Below are 21,393 nucleotides of genomic sequence, written 5' to 3' on the forward strand. Positions count from 1 at the left end.
GTGCCTGAAGGACATGAAGAAACCATCTATATATATATATATATATATATATATATATATATATGTACAGTATGTATATGTATGTATATGTATATCTATGTGCAGTGTGTATATGTATGTATATGTATGTACAGTATGTATATGTATGTACAGTATGTATATGTATGTATATGTATGTGCAGTATGTATATGTATATATATATATGTATGTACAGTATGTATATGTATGTACAGTGTGTGTGTATATATGTATATGTATGTACTGTATATATATGTATGTAAAGTATGTATATGTGTACATAGAAATATATATATGTGTGTGTATATATAAATATACATGTTCGTGTAAATCTGTATATATATATATATATATGTATGTGTGTGTAAATTTATATATATATATATATATGTATGCATGTATGAGAAATCTGAAAAAATATGCTTTTCTGACAGCGGCATGTGTTGTGTCGTCAGGTATGTCTCGAAGCTTGGAGTCGGTGCTGAGTGGGCCTCCGCCTCGGGGCCAGACGTCTGGGGTGCTCCGAGTGGATCAACACGGCAGGCTCCCACCTCAAGTTATGATGGCTCACAGCGTTATGATGCCGCCAGATATCCGCCGCATGAGCGAGGCCAGCATCAACCCTCCTCCTCGTCCGCCCCTCCCCAACTTAAAACACTTGCATATCAGAGGCCTGAAGAAACCCCCAGCGTACCCCGCATCTGCCGCCTCATGGGGGACGCAGTTCGCGGCTCAGAAACCAGCCCAGACTCAGCTGCAGACTCAGCTGCAGCCTCCGCAGGGAGCCGCCACCGGTTCCAATTTGGTGAAAATGGCGCAACTGAACCGCTCCACGCCTCAGCTGGACGAGGAGCCCCGAGAGAGGGATCGGACGAGAGAGCGGGAAAAACTGCAGTCTCAGAGGGATGCTCTGGTGGCGCAGGTAAAGCCCAGACACGTTTCTGAACGCACTTCCTGTGGAGAGGATGCAAACACATGCATCTGCGCAGGTGATGGAGGCGGTGCACGGCGTGACCATCGAAGAGGTTCAGAGCGCACTCCAGCGTAATGACGGGAACCCGGTCCGAGCCGAGCAACAACTCAAGGTGAGGAAGTTTATGGAACAATAAACACAACAAAAATGTCCAGTATAGAAAACTGTACAAACCTCATAAAAAAATCAATAATTTCTGACCTTTAAACTGTTAAAGGTTCTGTCAAACAGCTGTAAAAGTAGAAAAAAGTAGATAAAATCTTACTGTTTGGTGACACAATGTAGAGGAAGTTTGACCCTCTCTGCTTTGAAGTTTCCGCTCCATGGTGGACCTGCATTCTTAAGGTCCCTCCTCAGGTCTGCCTGGACTTTCAATTCAGTGACCTTAGTCCTCCTGAATAAAGCAATTTCAATCAATTTTCATCTCTTAGTGCTTTACGGTGCAGAAAAAGCTCATGGTCAACTCAGGATTGGTTCATTTTGACCAGTTCTAATCAGTTGAATTAGTAAAAATGGACTCGAAACAAGTCAAACTGTCAGTGCAGCTAGAGAATTTAACTAAAAAAGAAAAAATGTCCAGGCATTACAGTAAATAGGATCCATCTTAGAAGTAGACAAAAGCACTTATTTTAATCAATCAACTGAAATAAAAATAAAATTTAATAAAATAATTTTTGAAATTTGCTGTTGCAAAAGAACATATTTTTATATATTAATACTAAATTGAAAGAAAAGAAAATGTTATTTTTATTCAATACATAAATTGACGGGTTATTTGTAGAACAAATTGCCCCCCCATCAATTGCAGCATCTCCCAACAACCCCGAGATAAAAAAAAATCAAAAATAAAATTAGGCCTAAAAAATTATAGGCCTACATGTAGTAAATTTGTCCCTTAACTGGGATGAACAGACTATCAACATTTATTTGTGGTTATAGCATGTTAAAATGCTGCTACATGTTAGTCTTCTTATATTAAGAAATTTTTCTGTCCTAAATATTGTATAGCTAGCTACATCAAATAATTCACTGAAGTTTGATCCACACATTTTTAACATGGTGTATCTGTGTTATAAAAAATAATTATCAACATATTTTGACTTATTTTAAGTAGTAAGTAGTCCTTTGAAAAAAATAAATGGCAATTGATGAATTATTCTCACCATAAAGTTTAGGAAATTAGCTAAACCTTTTCCCGCCAAAATTGTTTTTGTGAATTCATGGGGGCAGCCATTTTGAAATGAGCAGGAAAAGCCCTTCTACTGCTCTTAGTGGAATGATGAGAAACTGCAGGGCAATAAAAAAATATGGATCAAGTTATAAACATTTAGGTTTTAAGGGAAATTTTGGATTATGCTAATGCGTATCAAATATAATACAAATGGTTATGGGATGAAATCTTTCCTGCAAACTTTTTTTTCTTGTTTTGGTTGTAAAATGACATTTTTTTTTTAATTCAATCTTACAGGTTTGGTTGTTTATCTGTGTAAATATCTCATATCGGGATTTTTAAAGCTAATTTTAGGATAAAAAATCTTGGATAGATAAATAGAATTTGCAGTTTTAACATTTTCTTATATATCTGGGTTTTTTTCACATTGGATTTGCAGGCATTTAAGTGCATTTTTATCCACATGAACATTTTTTTTCATCTTTGGAAGCATTAATCTGAAGTTGTTTAGTTATAGCCCCTTAACTTAACCAATTTACAGGCAGCAATGGTTGAACAGTTCAGTTTTTAGCAGCAAAGGGCCTAAACCTGCCAGCTTTTCTCATAATATTCCTCTCACACTTCTTTTCTCACCTTTTTAGATTTTATTATGTCCTATTTTTAAGAACCGGTGAAGACTTTTTCAGGCTAAAAACCGTCATTCAGAGTCTTTTTCGGTTTCTGAGTGTGGCGTTTTTGTCCCTCCAGCTGGAGCAGCTGTACTCTCTGTGCCTCTGCTCCAAAGAGGACTGCTATAAGATCCTCACCCGGTACCAGTGGAACCTGCAGCTGGCCAGCCGCTACTTGTTCCGGTGGTCCAGAGATGACAGAGCCGCTGCCAGTGAGAGGGAGCGACCGCAGATCAGCGCAGAAAGACGCGTCTGAACTTTTAGTTTTATAGGACCTTGACTTTCGGATTCAGCTACGCGCCAACACATCATCTACGTTGATGTAAAAACAGTCTATTACAAGAAATGAAGGAATGTTTAAACTATGAAAAGCTTTTTAATGAATAAATGTTAAGGTACTTGTTGTTATTTTATAAATTCATAGTGCTTTTGTTCAGCACTTTTTATATATAGTTGTGAATGTACATATTCCATACTGTTTTGTTGAATTAAACGGATGATCAAACATCAGCTGGTTTCATTTATGAGAATGTGGATCTGCATAGTTTCTGCAGAAGTTCATTAGAAATGTACCCGAGTTGTGGGTGGGATGAAAGTAAGCCTCCACTGATATCCCATCATCAATTTTGTTTACATGCTCTCCCACTAGCTTACAGTCCCTCACAACCCTGAGTTACCATTAATGGTGCAACAAAAATATTGGTCTTATCAAGATATAGTTTTGAGCCAGTCTCTTGTCTGGATCAGATTTTATTTGCTCCGTTACAACTAAGAGCTTTTTAAAACTGCACTTTTTTTTCTTTATATGCTCCTGATCCATCACAATTTAATTAAAAGAATACTCAGAAATTTAGTTTTAACCTTAAGTTATTTTATACATGTTTTATCCATGACAGAATGATCGATGGATTTGATCACAGGATATGATGACACGTTTTTTTTTTCCTGGGAGTTGAAGAAACTCTTCAGTTCATCTGAGAACCACGTCAACATGCAGCCACACACGCAAAAAATGAAGTTGGTGTAAAAACTCCCACGTTACCACACTACTTCCTATATTTCATACACTACTTTACCTGATTTCACATTTTTTCCAAGTTTTGGTCAACAACATATGAATAAATTACCCAGAATGCAACTACAGTCAATGAGTTTTAATAACCAAAAGCTAGATTTCTTTATAGATTGGATAATCCAGTTAAATCCAGATTATTCCATAGATTACCTCACCTTTTGAATCTATTGTGGCCCATGTATGATTAACCGATGAGTTAATTTCTAGTTTTCAGCGATTCTTGTATCATCATGTGTAATGTTTGTGCCACCTTGTGGTTCCTATAGGAACATACATCCACATACATGCTTCATTAAAGGCACATTTTTGAAATATTTAATCATTTTTTAGTGTATTTTTTATATATATTGGTCTGTTTTAATAGAGATATGGTAACAAGATAGTTTTCCATTTGTGGGACCAATAAACTTTTATTCTATATTTTCCATGTAGACTTTTTACTTAATTTATGAAATAAATTTTCCCACACTTAGAATGATCTAAATTTGAGATTTGGGGGTAATAAAAGGGAAAATTGGTCATTTATAAGCAAATTTCAATCTCGTGAAGTATTATGTTGGAACAGTTTTCGATAAAATTTATCTTTAAGGGTTTATATATTTTGGTTTAAATAATCCCAAATTATCCCACTTTTAAACTCTTTTTCCAAAGTAAAATATTCATTTTTGTCTTCTTGTTGCTAGTCAACTTTAAAAACAGTGTAAAAATAGCATAAAAAAATGAAAAAAATAGAATAATTTCAGATATTTAATGGTTGTAGACATGTAAAGATGTAATTCTCACACGTTGTTCTCCCTTTTCTCCAGAAGGAGGCGCAGTAAACCCACCAAAAAGAACAGTTCCTGCAGAGGTCATGTTTGAACATGTTCTTTCAGTTTTTTTTCACTTAAGTTTTTTTCCGCTCTGATAAGTGAACACCAATAAAACACCCACCATTAGGGAAAACAATAATCCGCACATTCCAATCCCAGTTTTCCACCAACAGCAAAAACAAACCAGACCGCTCATTTTTACTGGTTTACTTCTGAAATACATCACATACAATATCTTCAGTAAATAATAAAAAACACTGTTCCTAACAATAGGAGAGAAACAGTAGAAAAGGTGTTCAATTCTTTGCAGATTATCATCAGACTGAATGGGTGCAAAGGTTAGATGAATTTCCTTGGATCGGACAGCTTTTAGACTTCAACCCATGTCTGCTTTTCAAAGCTGGCAGTATTCCTGGCCTGATTTTCACACAGTTGCTTCCGGTCGAGATGAGGTTAGCAACTAGGAAGTAAGCATGATAGTATTTACAATAGTTTTCCTTTAAATGCACATCAGGAGAGAAGTAGAAGGCAACAACAAAGCAGAGGAACTTTAGTAAACAGAGTTAGCATTCATCACAACTTACTACTTTAACTTTAACTTCCTCACTATAGATTGATTAAAAAAAAAGTTACTGTCTTTCCTTTTGGTTAATCTAAGGCATAGTAGTGGTTTAAGTTCAATGCTGAGATGTTTTCTGAGCTCTCCTCCTGCGTTTTGGTTCTGCTGCTGGAAATGTCGGAGACTGATGGATTCATCTGGTTCTGAGGTATATATAAAAAAAAGATTTTTACAAGACAACAGAAAACAAACTGAAAAAATAACTAAAAGGCTTTTTCGATCTAATTTAGCTTCAGTGGGGAAGCAAATGTCAGAGGTGGATCCACCGACTTTAGCAGATTTGGCTTTAAAGTAGATTGGCAGATTGTGTGGAATGAAACCGTAAAACAGTACGTATACACACTCACAACTTCAGCGAACAGTTGATTATCTGGCAACTATAAAGACATGCCTATGAGGGGCTTTTGGGATTAGCATCAAACGATGAGGATAGCGTAGCGTAGAGGTGAGACTTGCTGTCCGGTTACGAGAACACGGAGCTGCGCTGGTTGGCCTCTCCGACTTTCTCGAAGAACATGAAGTCCTGCAGAAACAACACGGAGAGATGAGATAAATCCCTTCACTGATGGACTGTCACACTATCTGGCACTTACAATCAGAAAGCAGGCGCCCATGAGGACGGCTTTCATCTTCACGTCCAGATCCAGAGGGAACTGAATGCCAAAGTTATCCGTGTCGGTGAAGACCTCCTTCAGAAGGCCGCTCCACTGCTTGCTGATGCGACCAATGGGTGCGTCGTCTTTTCCCTTCAGCTAGAAAAGAAAAAAAGAGGGATTTGGAGCTGCTAGCTTGGATTCTGCAACGACATGCTAATGCTAATGTGCTAATGAAAAATGCTATTGCTAGCTTTAGCCAAAGTTCAGAAAATAACTTATCTAAGTATATGGGGTAAGTATATATAAATATATATATATATATATATATATATGGTTCTGGAATCAAAATAAATTCAAAATAAGTGAAGATGCTTCAATTGTGGACATACTTGGGACATGCTATTACTAGCATCAGATCCACTTCAGAAAATACCTTTTATCTAAATATCCTGTTCTGAAATTTACAGAGATAAAAAAGAAGTGAAGAAGCTGCAACAGTAGACATACTTGGGACATGTTAATGCTAATGTTCTACAGTAAAAAGGCTAGCGGTTGAAGCTAAAATAGTTTAGCTAAATTTTTTACTTTTGTCTTTGTTCTGTAAAGATGATAAATGCCCTATTTTTGGATGTCAAATGTAGTCATTTCAACTGGAAAAAGGTGCTTCAAAGTGGCAACATTTCCATAGTTTTTTGGAATCCCGATCACCTTAAACAGATTTTTTTAAAGACCGACTCCAAAGAATTTTTGTTGCACCACAAATTTTAGCTTGGTGTTGTGAGGGGCTGTAAGCTAGCGGGAGAGAGTGTAAACAAGGGAATGATTAGAAACGAAAGGAAGCTTACTCAACAGTACTGCCAAAAACTCAGAGGTTTATTCAAATAAACTAATGCCGCTCTGCAGAAACTATGTCCTAGAAAACAACGCATGTTTTTTGATTTTGGAGTTACGTTAAATGCGTAAATGTCGACACTGGACCTAAAGTTTAGACCTTAAAGAGTTAAAGGGTTAGTAATGGGGTTGTGGGTCATTTTCGGTGTTAACTGTATTTCGCCTTATATTTATCATTTCCAAATGTTTTGGCGTGTTTTGAGCAAGAAATATTGAAATAAAACGGCATTTTTGAGGCCAAATTTGGCAAACCTGTCTCTTCCGGGTCAAAAGCTCGGTTTTGGTCACGTGGTGCGTGTGACGTCAGAGGGGTCAACATAGCAAGATGGCTTCTCCTTTGCGTGTCGGAGCTAGCGATAGCGGCGATATTTCCAGGTCCACTATTCTGTCTTCAGACTCGGATTGTGGAAACATTTGTTCTGAAAGTGACGCTGATTCAGAGGCGCTGGGTGTTTGTGGTTTGAGGACTGTAAAGCCCTATCAATTTGAGCTGGCAGCGCGGAAAGTAGGAGCTCACTATTTGACAGTGACGCTGAGAATGCCGATGAAACTGAAAGCTGTCCGTTTATCAGAGCCATGCTCGAAGCTGGAAGACGTGGAGCATCTCGTGAAGCTTTATTTACAGATCGGAACCTTTTGGCGACTCTAAATCAAATCATCAATGACGCTGACTATCCGGGTCGGTAATGCAGAGTTTCATATGCAAAATAAAGAGCTTAGAGACATGTTTGCAGGACCGTCCGCCACTTTATTATTATTTATTCACTTATTTAATCACTTTATTCTCATACCCAGAAGCTCTTTCACCACCTTACTGCATGTCTCTGATATGCGCAGAAAAAAATGAGAATGTAAACAGTTCTCCGTACGCCCCGTTCTCCACGTGAATCGTCCCGTTTCAACACAAAACAACAACAGGGGATGACAACAGTCTGTCCCGTTAGCTTAGTACACGGAAAATTCCGAAAACAATTCCTCTTCAGATGAAAGCATCAAACAGAAATGCGGCGCTGACGCCGCTTTTCTCCTTCAGAATCTACTAGAATGATGTTGATCGTGTTAACAGTTAAAAAATGAAGGTAAATCAAAGAACAGAAACACTGTTAGAGGGTTAAATATATTCATTGTCCATACTTTTACTTAAGTACTGATGTACTACATGAGTCCAAAGGTAGTTGCTACAGCGTTTACCTCAAAGTTGACGTCTCCACAGCAGTTGCAGGCGAAGCAGGGCCCCTCCAGTCTCATCAGGGTTTCCTTGTTGGCTCCCTGGATGGAGAACTTGGGCAGGAAGGGGTGCCAGTCCTGCTTCACGTAGCCGATGGTGGTGCCCGGTGGAGCCTGGACCTCCATCTGCCGGCGGCATGCAAACACAAGCGGAGGTCAGGCGTGCTTGAACTCGGACATTTGCATCCACACCGACGGGGTAAATATAGACAGGAGTTTCCACACACGTGACGTGAGGAATGCAAAAACGAGTGGAGACTGGGAAGCTACATTCTGGAGGTAACTGGTCTCACGCGGCTGCAGTCTCTGACAGGACCTGTTTGAGCCGGGGACAGCGGGAATGTGCACGCGCAGCGGACGATGTGATTAAGCTGAGAGGAGGAGGAGGGAGGTGGAGGTCTCCAGAGCTTGGGCAGAGGATCGGGGAGTCAAGGAGATAGTTAGGGAGGACAAAGAGACATTCATGCTGCTAACAATCCGCTGCCACAGCTGAACGGAGCACAGAGGCCGTCACGCAACAATCAGCAGCATAGCAACAGGAGGGGGAACATCCATACCGAGGCTTTGACTGTGACTTCCACCCACACCAACCGGACTCATTCTCTCCTCTACATCTAGCTTAGGGATCTGCACCTTACAACACTTACAGAGGATTTCTCATTGACTCACATCAAGCAACAAAGTCGTACTTCACATTTTAGTAAAACATGACACTGGTTTCCATTTATGCTACCATAACAAAAAAAAAAAAGAATCTTTTTTTGTCATAAATAAAAATAAAGAGAAAATAGCCTTTTTTCAAAATATGAAAGCGTTTATAACTTTTGAGCCAGTTTGACTTCCTTTCAAAATAAAAGAAACCCCATTGTCAAACGTAGACGTAGGTAGTGTAATGTCAGCAGTGAGAATAGAATAAAAAAGAATAAAATATAATTGAATAATCTTATTAAAGACTCAAGGATAACAAGACTAAAACAGAAATTCATACATAAAATGTGCAATAATTACACATATAAAAATGCTGAAAACAAATGACATAAAAATCCAAGAAAAATACAAAGTACAAACTTAAAAATAAAAGAACTTTATTTTGGTAAAGGCTAAAATAAGTTCATACTGTGAGAAATTAAGACATTGTATAAAACCAGAAATAAAATGTCTTTTGAAAGTGTAAATAAATATTATAAAAAAATAATAATAAAAGTTTATTTTACCATTTGTGGTTCATCTTTCCAGAAAGTCATAAATTTGACAAACTAAAATTTAATCAGAGCTATTTTAGTTTTTATTCAGGCCTCCAAAAAAACGAACAAAAAAAAAGTAATAAATTTAGTTTACTTTAGTTACTGGATGAAATTGTAATGAAATTACTTTACTTATTACTCTTTTTAAAATGTAATTCACTACTCGTTACAGTTAGCATCAACTAGATCCTCTCGTCTTTCACTCAAATAGTTTTTTTTAAATCAATGTCCTTGTGCAAACTAGGAACATGGTTCAATACATAACCTGACTTCATTAGAAATCAGACAGCAGAGTGAAAAATGACACAAAGTTCAGACATGTTGTCTATGTCACTGCTCAAAAGGACATGTGGGAAAAAACGTACACCTAAATACATATTAAATCTGAAACTAAGTCTACTGAAAACATAACTGTTTAATGCCTCCAGCAGTTTCTTTCTCCTCCTCAAATGCAGATAGTCATTCCGACCATAGGGGGCGGGGCTAGTGATGGCGATTCCAGCTGTTCTTAAAGAACTGGCTTCATTTCACTAAACAGGGGTCTCAACCACAGCTGGGACGCCAGGGTGTGACAACAAAAAGCTCTTTTGTCGTCTCTTTGTATTTTTCGGATTTGAAAAGAGTGATCATCTCTTCACACAAGGATCTTTGATAAAATAACGAGAAAATAGCATTAAAAACGTAAAAACAAAAAGAACTTTATTTTGGTAAAGGCTAAAATAAGTTCATATTGTGAGAAATTAAGACATTGTATAAAACCAGAAATACAATGTCTTTTGAAAGTGTAAATAAATATTATATATATAAAAAAGTTTATTTTACCGTTTGTGGTTCATCTTACCAGAAATTCATAAATCTGACAAACTAAAATTTAATCAGAGCTAATTTACTATTTATTCTGGCCACCAAAAAACAAACCAAACAAAAAGTAATACATTGAGCTTAGGACTATAAATTCCTAAATATATGGATTTATTCTCGTAATTTCAAAGTTACATTTAACTCGTTAACAAGATTTAAAGTTGCAATTTAAAATATTTTTTTGTTTGTAAACTGGCCGTCATATTTTTAAACCACATGGTGCAAATCTGCCTAATTCTGGTTGTTTACTGACCTCAGATTGATTGTCTATGTAATCAGTCAGTGTTTTAGTATGACTTTTGTAAACTACAAAGGATTGCTGGATTGCAGGAGCATTATGGGAACTGTAGTCAGTAATCTCATGGCATGATACGTACTGTCCTTCAATTGTCTGAACGAGTTAATTATTGTTTTAGTTGTTTACTAGTGATTTTTTAAAATAAAAACTTTATATTTTTCTTTAACCACAAAGGGGTCTGACCTCTGCAGACCACTGATACATATATACAACATTTATGATCTATTTGCACTACTCAAACTCTCAATAAAATACAAATAAAATCACTATAAGCAAAGGTTCACTGACCAACTACATCTATTAAAATAGGGAGAACTTAAAAATAAAAAAGATTGCAATTTAAATGTTTTGTTATTCACATAAACATATCAAAATATTAACAAATTATCTTCAAAATCTTCTTTTATTTGTTACCATTAAACACCTGAGATAGTGACATCTAAATAATACACACTTTTTGGTCTACCGTAACTCTTACACGATTGTGATGCAGAGAGAAGCGGCTTTTCATATCGGCTTTGCACTATTATGTACCACATTACTAACGTCAAATGTTGCTGCTTTTCTCCACGTCAGAATCAGTCGATTTATGCTGATTCCGTAAATACTTCTCTACAGTCAAAGCTGCTTTTCTCTCCTTCAGGATCAGCTGGACTTACGTTAATAGCGTAAACATTTGAAGAGATACGATAGTTTAATGAATGTCAACTCTGGTGCTAAAGTTCTGAATATGGGCAGAGTGCTTACTAAATACAATGAAGGTGCTGTGATGGAATTTTACGTCACATCAAACACGCCGTCAGCTGTTAGAGAATTTGCCTGCGCTTGGAAAGGAACCATACCCCAAACAAACAAAAGACAGGTCTAAATGTGTGAACCTAGCCTCGTCTCTGATGCTCTGCTTGTGTGTCTTTTTTTATCCTTCAGCAGAAGAATAAAACTACTCTGATTAAGACAGGCTGAAAGAATGAAGAGTTTTTTATTCCACCAGAAGATACTAATTTCCACCACAGTACAGTATGGCACTCCCACATATTAGTAAATCAATACACATTATTTGCTCAAGTGTGGGCGCAGAGTCAGCAAGTAATGTAAGGAGTGCCGGCGTTCTTCGCAGCCAAAAAGATAAATAAAACGACAAAAAGAAAAGGTTACAACAACTGATTAATATTTGAAAACTAAGAGGAGCCTGGACAGTTCACCGAGTAACCACTAGGGGGAAGAGCCAAGTCGGTTTTTGTTCCCTCCATCTTTACGATGGTCATAAACTCAAAGGAAATCTGATATGTTCACGTTATCTCTCAGAACACAGAATCTATGGTGGTGGGGGGGTGGAGCCCCTCCTTCCCAACAGGTGAAGCTGTAAACTCTTCAACAACAACAACAAAGAAAGATTGTTGCAACAGATGGTAGACAACTCTGGTGTGATTCATTACTTTACTTTAGTTACTGGATGAAACTGTAATGAAATTACTCTACATATTACTCTTTTTAAAATGTAATTCACTAATCGTTACAGTTAGCATCAACTAGATCCTCTCGTCTTTCATTCTAATAGTTTTGTTTTAAATCAATGACCTCGTTCAAACTAGGAACATGGTTCAATACATAACCTGACTTCATTAGAAATCAGACAGCAGAGTGAAAAATGACACAAAGTTCAGACATGTTGTCTATGTCACTGCTCAAAGAGACATGTGGGAAAAAACGTACACCTAAATACATATTAAATCTGAAACTAAGTCTACTGAAAACATAACTGTTTAATGCCTCCAGCAGTTTCTTCCTCCTCCTCAAATGCAGAAAGTCATTCCGACCATAGGGGCGGGGCTAGTGATGGTGATTCCAGCTGTTCATAAAGAACTGGCTTCATTTCACTACAGCAGGGGTCTCAACCACAGGTGGGACGCGGAGGGAAAAACAGTGTGTGACAACAAAAAGCTCTTTTGTCGTCTCTTTGTATTTTTCGGATTTGAAAAGAGTGATCATCTCTTCACACAAGGATCTTTGATTCCCCTGGCACCATAAGGAAAGTGTCCATTCATGCAGCGCTGTGACTGTGACTGTGACCCCGCCCACCGATACAAACGCTGCTGACCTTTTTCTTTTATTTATTAAAACTTTATCATTTCACACGATGCACATTACCTTCAGCGCTCATGATTAATTTAAAGTGAAACAACTTATTGCTATCCGTCTCGCTCCCTATGCAGCTGCAGGTGTTGCGAGCTATCGCCCCCTCCCTCCCTCTAACTTCAAATCATTTATAGTCAAACTCATATTGACAGATGCTCACCTGTGTGTGGGAGTACAACGCTGAGATGAGAAGCCTCCTCGCAGCTTCTCAGTCTGTCATTGGATTTTGAATTTAGGTACTGTAATTACAGCATTCAGGGCATGTCTGGACTTTAACCGATAACCCCCACTCTGCAGTGGAATGTGTGCTTTTTTTTTTTTTTTTACTCGGTTTCGTTTCATTTAACCGAGAGAAAATGTCAGAGCCTTCAAAACCAAAGTAACGGAGTAACGAGCGTTTCTGCAGTCCAGTAATTGTAAATCATTACCAAAATTTGAACTGTTGTTCGTTACGTTCCTCCATTAGTGACAAAAGTAATTCAATTACAGTAATTCGTTTCTTTGTAATCTGTTACCCCTAACACTGCTGGTTTGCTCCCCTGCAGAAGGTGCATCTCAACGTCCCGCTGCTGTCGGCCCCGCCTCCTACAGGGCCTCCTCTCCCGTCACTCACCAGCCTGGGATGGGGATATGTGAAGGCTCTGACTTCCTTGGAATGGTGACTGAAATTCCAGGCTGGAATCAGTTTGTCTCAGCTTGTCCCTGTGAGCCCCAGCTCATTTAGTCTGGTGTTCAAGGTGTTAACTTTTGGGTTTTGCTTTTGTCTCATTACGTTGTGAATTGATTTTGGTTTGCCGCCATTCGTGTAGTATTTCCGTTAGTAGTTGTATTGCTGGCAAAGACAGAGTTTCTAAGTATTTATTCATTAGTCCTCTCTTGTGTGTCCATCTTTTGTTTGAAAAACAATTAAATAAACGGCCTTGGGGCCATTCTCACCCCATCCCTCCCAGTTTTTTGTTTTTTCTTTATGTTACACATTTCCCCCTTATTTCGGACAACAGAAAAAGGGCCGTAACTCCCTAAACGAGACCGCACTAACACCTGATTCTGTAGAAAACTGTGACGTAAACAAACAAATCTAGGTTAAAACAAATTAAGTATCTAGGTGAATCTAGGAGATTTAGAACTAACTTGTTGTTTAAATCATTAATAGTATAAAAGAACTGGACTGAGTGAGTGCGATGTCACCATAAAAAATGGCTGACATCCGGATCCAACAGAATAAAGTCAAATTAGTCGCCATTTTTTCATAAAGACAGACGTCGGCATGTTGGAGCCACAAATCGGGAGTGAGCAGTGATTAGTTTGAGTCAGTCCGAGTGACTGTTTCTATGGCAACCACTCACAACCAATCAGGAGTGAGCTTGTTAGAAGTCCACAGCCCTAAAACTTAAAAAATTTCATGAAAAAAAAAAATAGGATTAGCAAGAACATGCTAAAAAAAGTATCAGAGCAAAAATGGTTATCCTGACAATTAGAATAACTTCTTGGAGCCAGCGAGTACTTCATGATTAGGATGCAACGGGGTCACTCAGTCCAGTTCTCATATACAGTCAATAATTCAAATGAAAGCTTCCTCTAGTCGAGCCTTACTGTCAGGAAAAGACAAACTTTGTTTGGTAGAAATTTGAATATTGTTTACATATGAAATAAGGTAAATAAATAAAAGCTGCAACATTTATGCAAATGAAAAAATCATGTAAAAAAAGCATCAACAATATTCAAAAAGTTACATTTGGCTAATTTAAAGGATTTAAAAAGTGTTTTTTTTTAATAAATGGCAATGTTTTGTACTTTTTCTTTAGTGAATTTGTTTCTATTTGTAAATTAAATTTTTGCTTTAGATATTTACATTTTTTGTAGTTTTGTCATATTTTTTTTTTACTATCCTTACAAATTGTAATCCTTATCTTCTTTTACAGATGTCAAAAACTAAACTGTTAAAAATAGACACATTCATAAATAAATATAGATTAGAATTTTTTTTTTGCAATAAAGAAATTAATGAGGGTGATAAGATATTCAATGTAGAATCATTGACTGGATTGGACTGAAGGACTCTGCCCCGCCCCTCGTGCTCCAAACAGGAAGTACCAGCTGGCTAGAGAACCCAGAATCCTATAAATTTAAAAATAAAATGGCGACTGAATTTTCCTTTGGTTGGAGCTGGAAGCAAGTCTTTCCCCATAGGTGATGTCACACTCACTCGGTCCAGTTCTCATTTACAGTCAATGTGTACAAAACAAGAAAAAAATGAGTGTTTTGAGACCAAACATGATAAACCTCTTTAGCTAAACGTACACAAAGACGTAACTCCTACCTCCTGCAGGCAGCAGGGACAGCAGCAGGACACGCAGCGGAAAGGCCGGATCAAGCGGATGACCTCTCGGTCGGCGTTGTCCTTGATCTTCATGTCGAAGCTGCGCAGGGCGCCGCAGCAGTTCCTGGTGCAGCAGTCGTTCTTCTCTTTGGCTTTGTAAATCTTCTGGCCCAGACTGTTCTTTATCTCGTACTGGTTGTTGGTCTCGAAACCAATAAAGGCTGGAGTGAGGTGGAGAACAGAACAGGTGTTTAAAACAAAAGAACGCATTTGATCGGATTATAGTGAGAAGGATAAATGCGTTTACCTTCCAGTAGCTCAACTTTTTGATGAATCAGAATCTGGTCGATCTTTAGAAAGTAAAAAAACACATTTTGTTTGTTTTTTCTTTGGAGCTCCACAAAAGTCACATATTTGAAAATTTCAAATGTGCATTTTAAAGCGTAAAAACCTGATAAATTAACATATTCTTGTGCAGCCAGCTGACATAGTAACAAACCAAAATAAGAACGAATTTTGATGAAAAGAACTGAATAAATGTATTAGCTGCAAATTCAAAAGAACATCTCTAACATTTTTATTATTGAGGAGCAAGAAGTGACACATGTGGGTGTTAAAATGGTTATAGTTTCCGTTGTCAGAGGTGCTACAGTCTTCATCTCACGCTTTAACTGCTCACCATTTTGTTGTTAGTTTCCTATTTAGGGACCAAAGCGCTCTAAACCCTCGTTCTATCCTAGGCATGTTTACATTAATAGTGGGTTCATCTGGACCCCACAAGACGGCATGCTTAACTTTTTTTTCCAAGGATTTTTTTTTAATCTTCACTGGAGTTTGTGGCAGATATAAAATCCTGTCCACCTTTGTCATGGGAGGGATCAAACATCAGTTTTTGGAATTCTTTCTATTTGTTAACACTAACATTACATTCTGTTTTGTTCTTATAAAGTGTGTTGGATCAATTATTTAGTCTTTGGAAAGCTCTTTAGACAACTGGGTCAACCACACCTCCTCATTTATGTAAAGCCTTTTATCATAAGTAGAAGTTGCTTTAGAATTGAACAGAACTTTTGAGAACATGTGGTTTAGGAGTCACAAATTAAAAAAACTGTTTGATATGAAATGAAAAGACATTTGCAAAGCCTTTGTGTCCATAAATGTGACTCCAGGAGGTTTTATAAGTGAGTGCTGGCATCTGCAGCCTCATCAAATCAAATGTCACTAGAGTCTGGCTTATCACTACGGCTATAAAAGTTTGACCCAGATCCTGCGTACAGGCGTACAGGCGTACAGGTGAAAGGCCCTGTTGATTAAATATTTGACCCCATTATTAGCAACAGATATGTGAGAGCTACTCCAAGGTTGTGCTCTAAAAAATGTCCTTGAACTCATCAATAGTGTTGGTTGATTGAACTTTCACTTCCTGTCTTTAAGTCCTAAACTACCACCCTTTGTCGTTGTGACATTTTGAGCGTTTTAAAAGTCAGGTCAAGACGTGTCTGTCTGGGATGAATGTTTGCATTTTTTCACACCGATTCATCACACCCCCAGCCTAGATGTCAAGTTGGGGGGCATGAGGAGCTCTAGCATGTAAAACAGATAGCTCAGTTGTGGGGGATGGGAAAGGGGGGGGGGTCCGCCCACAGCTGCTCTACAGAAACTATGTCCTAGAAAACGACACAAGTTTGTTGTTTTTGGCTTAAAAGATGAAGTATAATTAAAACTTCACTGGGATGTAAAAATTGTAAATCACAATATAAATTATTTTATATCACAATAACAATATATATCACAATAAAGTATATTTTTTAGTTATTTTCAGAAAAAAATGGAGAAACATGCCATTATGTACTACTATTTTTTTCCAGTAACATGTAACTGAATAGACAAATGAGAAACTGGCCGGCGATTGTTGATGACATCATCGAGTGGGAGTAGCGTCCAAATCTGAAAACATTATTAAATGTAGCGAGAAGATTTGGGCTGAGTATCTCAAACCGCTGTCGTTTTGAGGGACTTACCTGACACAGGTATTCAAGTCCTGGTGGAACGCCAGCAGGCACCATGGGAGCTGGGGCAATCCCGCCCTGTGGGGGACCATACTCCGGTCCTTGGCCCGGTTGGTACATCACAGGAGGACCCTGGTTGTAGCCCATGTTAAAGCCGGGTGGGGGCGCTTGATTGGGGTCTCCATAAGGGGAGGGGCTTGGGTAACCTGGAGATAACGAGAGATTGATTTATGATCACTTCTAAAGGAGTCACGAAAAAAATAAAACTTTTATTTTAATTATAAGGTGGAATTAAGCTCAAACATCACCTCACTTTTAACCTCGTGACATTTTGAAGCTTTAGGTAATCATTCTCTAAAGCTCCATTACTCACGAGGTTTCAGTGGAAAAAAAAAGAACGGACATCAGTAAAAGTATAAAAACGACACGGTGATTGTCTTTGCTTAACAGCTGTAAAGCGGTTTTAAAGACGTGAGCCACCGGAGATCACATGAACACAGCAATAGCCGAGTGGTTTAGAGCAGCTGGTGGATCTAAAAGTATTCTATTTTTGTGGGTTTGGTGTTGCTTTTATCTCCATGTATTTCCTGAAGTGCTCTGCATATTAAGAGGAAACAACAGGAAGTGGGGAAAAAAGAAAAGCTTGTCCTAAATGCAGCAGAATTTGCTGATTTGAATCATTTTGTTTAGGATTTTAATGCTCAACACAGAAAAGCCTCTAAAAAGAAAGATGACAAAGTAACATAGGAGCCGATTGAGAAATTGGTTTACTGGTGGTCACGCAGTGAAGTAATACTAAAGTATTTACTGAAATACCAGCAGATTTGGGAGCAGCTTCCTTCCTGTTGGAGCCGTTTTCTGATATGTGTGAGACGAAAGTCTCTTTTCCTAAGAAACGCCTGACTTTCCGTTCACCTTTCCAGGTTGCACAATTAGATTAGATCTTCAAATTCAATAAATGAGTAACCCTAAGAGGTTGTTCTTTTATTACAAACCAGACATGATAAAAAAATTGTTCCTCAGAAATCAGATTACTTGATTTTTATTTTTTAAGAAAGAAAAGTCATAAGCTGGTTAAAAAGAACAAATGATTTTGTTTACCGGGTTACAGTATAAATCAGAAAAAGTAAATTTTCTTTAGAAAATGTCAACGTTTTAGTCCAGTTGACCCTCCACCTGCTTAAACAGGTTTTTCTTGGTTCCAATTCAAAACTTCCCTTCAGTGTTAAAGGTCAGGGAATGTCATGTTTAGATGTCAGAGATAAAACTGAGCCACACTCATTTACATGTGACAAAGCTAAGCCGTCATACGTCAAAGCCACTAGTGCCTTGCCCAACAAAAGCAGTCTAAAAATGAGTCATGTTAGCTTAGTGGACATTAGTGTTGCCCCACCCACTTTGTCAACCTCTACTTTTGAGGAAACTACAAAACGTTGAAAACAAAGGAAAGAAGAGTATGAAACCTAAAAATGAATAATCCTGAACTTGGTGGAGGTAATAAAAGTGGGTTTGTGTGGGTAAATTTGTATGTATTTATGCTTAAATGTTCATTTAAAATGTGGGTGAGTCTTAATAACTATAAAAAGATCATTTAATGGACAGCATTGCATTCTGGGTGTAAAAACTAAAAAAAGAGAGGGAGACAAGAGTGAAAAAAAAACAACTTAAAAATTAAGAAATAAAAAAAATCTCAATTAAATAAGGCAGCATTGGAGCTAATTCTTTAAATTTTATGAATTAAAAAAGTTTACTAACCGTGCACGTTTTAACCTAACACTAACCTTCTTCCGGGTATGGACTTGGCCATTTTGAAACAAGACGACATTAGTAAGGGGTGCTTGGTCCACGTCGGTCTAAAGAATAGTTATTCTGACAATAGGATGAGTCATAACTTTGGGGAAAATTGTCAAGTTCTCTCAATTTAATGACTAGTAAGGCTGTATGAATAAATAAGCGTAATGACCGACATTGAATTCTAGGTGTAGGCACGCCTGCACATATTTTAGTTTTTTTTTTATGTATTTCTGGGTACATTTCTGTAAATGTATCTCCTATTACATCACAAACATTGAAGAAAAATTGAGGAACAACAAAGATTCCGTTCCTTTTCAAAAATCAAAAAAGTTTAGTGACCCCATGTTGCATTCTGGGTAGAGGGGCACACCCACAAGTATTTTATTCATTATTATTTTTAATAAATTCAGTTTTTTTCAAATGTATTTCTGGGTACATTTCTTTAAATATATGCCTCCTGAAATCACAAAGAGTTAAGAAAAACATGAAGAAATGACAACTACTCCACACATTTCACAAATAAAAAAAGTTAAATGACTCGCATTGCATTCTGGGTGTAAGTATTTTTATTTTATCATTATTCTTATTTTAAGTATATCTGGTTACATTTATTTAAATGTATTCCTTCTTATATCAGAAAATGAAGGAACATCAAATGTTCTGCCCCATTTCAAGAACAAAAAGGTTTAATGACCCATGTTGCATTCTGGGAGAAGGGACACGCTCACACGTATGTCTATTTTTTAAATCGTTTTTTAAGTTTTTTAAAGCATTTGTGGGTAAGTTTCTTAAAATGTATGCCTCATAACAAAACTTACAGAGTAAAAAAAAAAAAAAGATTCCGCGGCATTTCTGCTCTAGGACGGAAAGTGGGCGTGGCTAGCTCTTTACATTACATTTTCATGGGAACGACATACGGGAAAAAAAAAGAAAAAAAAAACGTTCTAAATGTTTGAACACATGTGTTTGTGAAAGATAAGCAGCCTCTGCTGTTGGACTTACCCGGAGCGGACATGTTCAGGAGCGGTTCCGTCTTAACTGGAGAAACTACGTCACACTTCCCGAATCACTAGGAAAACGGAGGAGAGGAGGATGAGGAGGAGGATGAAGAAGATGGGGGTACTGCAACATGAGCCGACCTCGGAGGAGGGGGAAGTCCACAAAAACAGTGACCCAAAAAAAGCATTCAAACTGTTCTATGGTTGTTTCCCATCAACAAAAAGTGAATTTATTTAGCAAAAATACAACAAAATTTAAATAAATAAATTAATGGGGGAAATTCACTTTTTTTTTGTTACACACTCACTCAAAAAAGAGTTGGACTCTTCCACTACCACTAGCTTAACAAATGTTATAGCAAAGCTAAAATTAGTTCAAATTCAACATATTCCCACGGTGAGCTTCATGTACTTTTACAGCAAAGCTGGAGCCTAAACGCCTTCCAGCTCGGTGTAAACATTCATCTTTAAACAGTTACATCCTTTAATTAAATAAAAACGTTTTAAAAAGTCTCACCTGTTTGATGGTTGACGACAGCCAAAACCCAATGACACAACTGAACCGAAGGAAATCAAGTGCAGGCTTTTCTTTCTCCCCTAACCTGTTAATGCTGTTACAACCACTCCTTTCCTTACTTTCATTAGCCTCCTCCCCTTCCAGTCTTAAAGGACCCCCATGTTTAGCAAAGACGTGCACGGAGAAAAATCACGTTTTAATTCACATTCATCCGTGGGTATTAACTGTATGTGAGTGTGTGTGTGTTGAGGCGGTTAAAAATCTTTAAAACTTGTCTTATAGTCGCGTTTGGGCGAGTTTACAGCAAAGATTTGCACGCGGCTGCAGAGGGAGGGGCTTCTTCTGACAGAGACGATGCGAACGACCACCACCAGAGGGTGCTGATGCACCGTCTGATGTGGATGTGACGGACATGTAGTTCCAGATGTGCAGTAGAAAAAGAAAGGGGAAAAGGAAACAGTAAATAAGTGTGTCAACAAGTTATATTATAATAATAATTAAAAATTAGGAAAAGAGGGAAACGTGATGTTATGATGGTGTCACGAACCAGCCCTTTCAGTGTCCTTTCACTTTAAAAGGAAGGCGCATCCACATTTGAGATAACCCAGCAAACCACAACACTTCTGCAAGCTTGAGCTTCTCCAAAAAACAGCACGTTTTGGGACAATGTTTTGTCATACCAAACAGATTCAGAGCAGCTTTCTATTAAAATAGTACAGTTCTAGAGATCTTTAGACCTAAACAAAACGTTTAAGGATACAGAGAGCCTTTTATTTTGAAAGGATTTCTTAAATAAAATAAGTGATAGTGACTGTAAGTGTTCAGTTTAATCTCTGTAAGATGCACATTATGCAAGACAAATGATATGTAAATGTAATTATCTTAATAAATTAAATCAGCACGAGTTCTACATACATTTCTTTTTCTTTTTTTGCACTTTCCCCAGCTAAATGACAAATAATAATACAAATAATAACTTGTTGTCACTGTATTGATCCTAAAAGAGAGGAAAGCAAATGAATGTAACTTTAATTGTAGTGAAAGTGCACCACTTTTGGTTTTAAACAGGACTTTTATGGAATTTGGTGAATTAAAGTAAAATTCAGCAAAGAAGTGAAATTCATATTTTCTGTCTCTCATGACAGGAAAGTAGGTTAAATTTGTG

The 21,393-nt window shown here is 37.5% G+C and overlaps 2 protein-coding genes across 3 annotated transcripts in view; one reads left to right on the forward strand and one right to left on the reverse strand.

The window, feature by feature from the left end:
- The window catches only part of tnk1 (tyrosine kinase, non-receptor, 1), a 15,173-nt gene extending 11,832 nt beyond the window's left edge, over positions 1-3,341 (forward strand). For both annotated transcript variants that reach the window (XM_036216726.1, XM_024288769.2), the window contains exons 12-14: positions 475-941; positions 1,009-1,104; positions 2,911-3,341. In XM_036216726.1, the coding sequence (XP_036072619.1) occupies positions 475-941; positions 1,009-1,104; positions 2,911-3,087 (740 nt within the window). In that variant the 3' untranslated portion in view covers positions 3,088-3,341. The remainder of the gene's footprint in view (positions 1-474; positions 942-1,008; positions 1,105-2,910) is intronic.
- A 1,494-nt stretch (positions 3,342-4,835) lies between these two features.
- plscr3b (phospholipid scramblase 3b) lies at positions 4,836-20,566 on the reverse strand. The gene is made up of 8 exons (XM_024288676.2): positions 20,229-20,566; positions 19,716-19,782; positions 16,932-17,125; positions 15,218-15,260; positions 14,911-15,131; positions 8,016-8,177; positions 5,931-6,089; positions 4,836-5,860 (listed from the first exon to the last, which is right to left on the reverse strand). The coding sequence occupies exons 2-8, from the start codon at positions 19,726-19,728 to the stop codon at positions 5,801-5,803; spliced, it is 852 nt and encodes a 283-aa protein (XP_024144444.1). The 5' UTR covers positions 19,729-19,782; positions 20,229-20,566; the 3' UTR covers positions 4,836-5,800.
- Positions 20,567-21,393: the final 827 nt, after the last annotated feature.

This window comes from Oryzias melastigma, linkage group LG18, assembly GCF_002922805.2.
Source record: "Oryzias melastigma strain HK-1 linkage group LG18, ASM292280v2, whole genome shotgun sequence".
Classification (NCBI taxonomy): domain Eukaryota; kingdom Metazoa; phylum Chordata; class Actinopteri; order Beloniformes; family Adrianichthyidae; genus Oryzias; species Oryzias melastigma.

Bases quoted from the DNA above. Each gene is read 5' to 3' on its own strand.
- plscr3b (XM_024288676.2), bottom strand. The intron at 6,090-8,015 runs GTAAACGCTGTA...TTTCTTTTCTAG, and splicing joins GTGGAGACGTCAACTTTGAG to CTGAAGGGAAAAGACGACGC. The intron at 5,861-5,930 runs GTAAGTGCCAGA...TTGTTTCTGCAG, and splicing joins TGGGCGCCTGCTTTCTGATT to GACTTCATGTTCTTCGAGAA.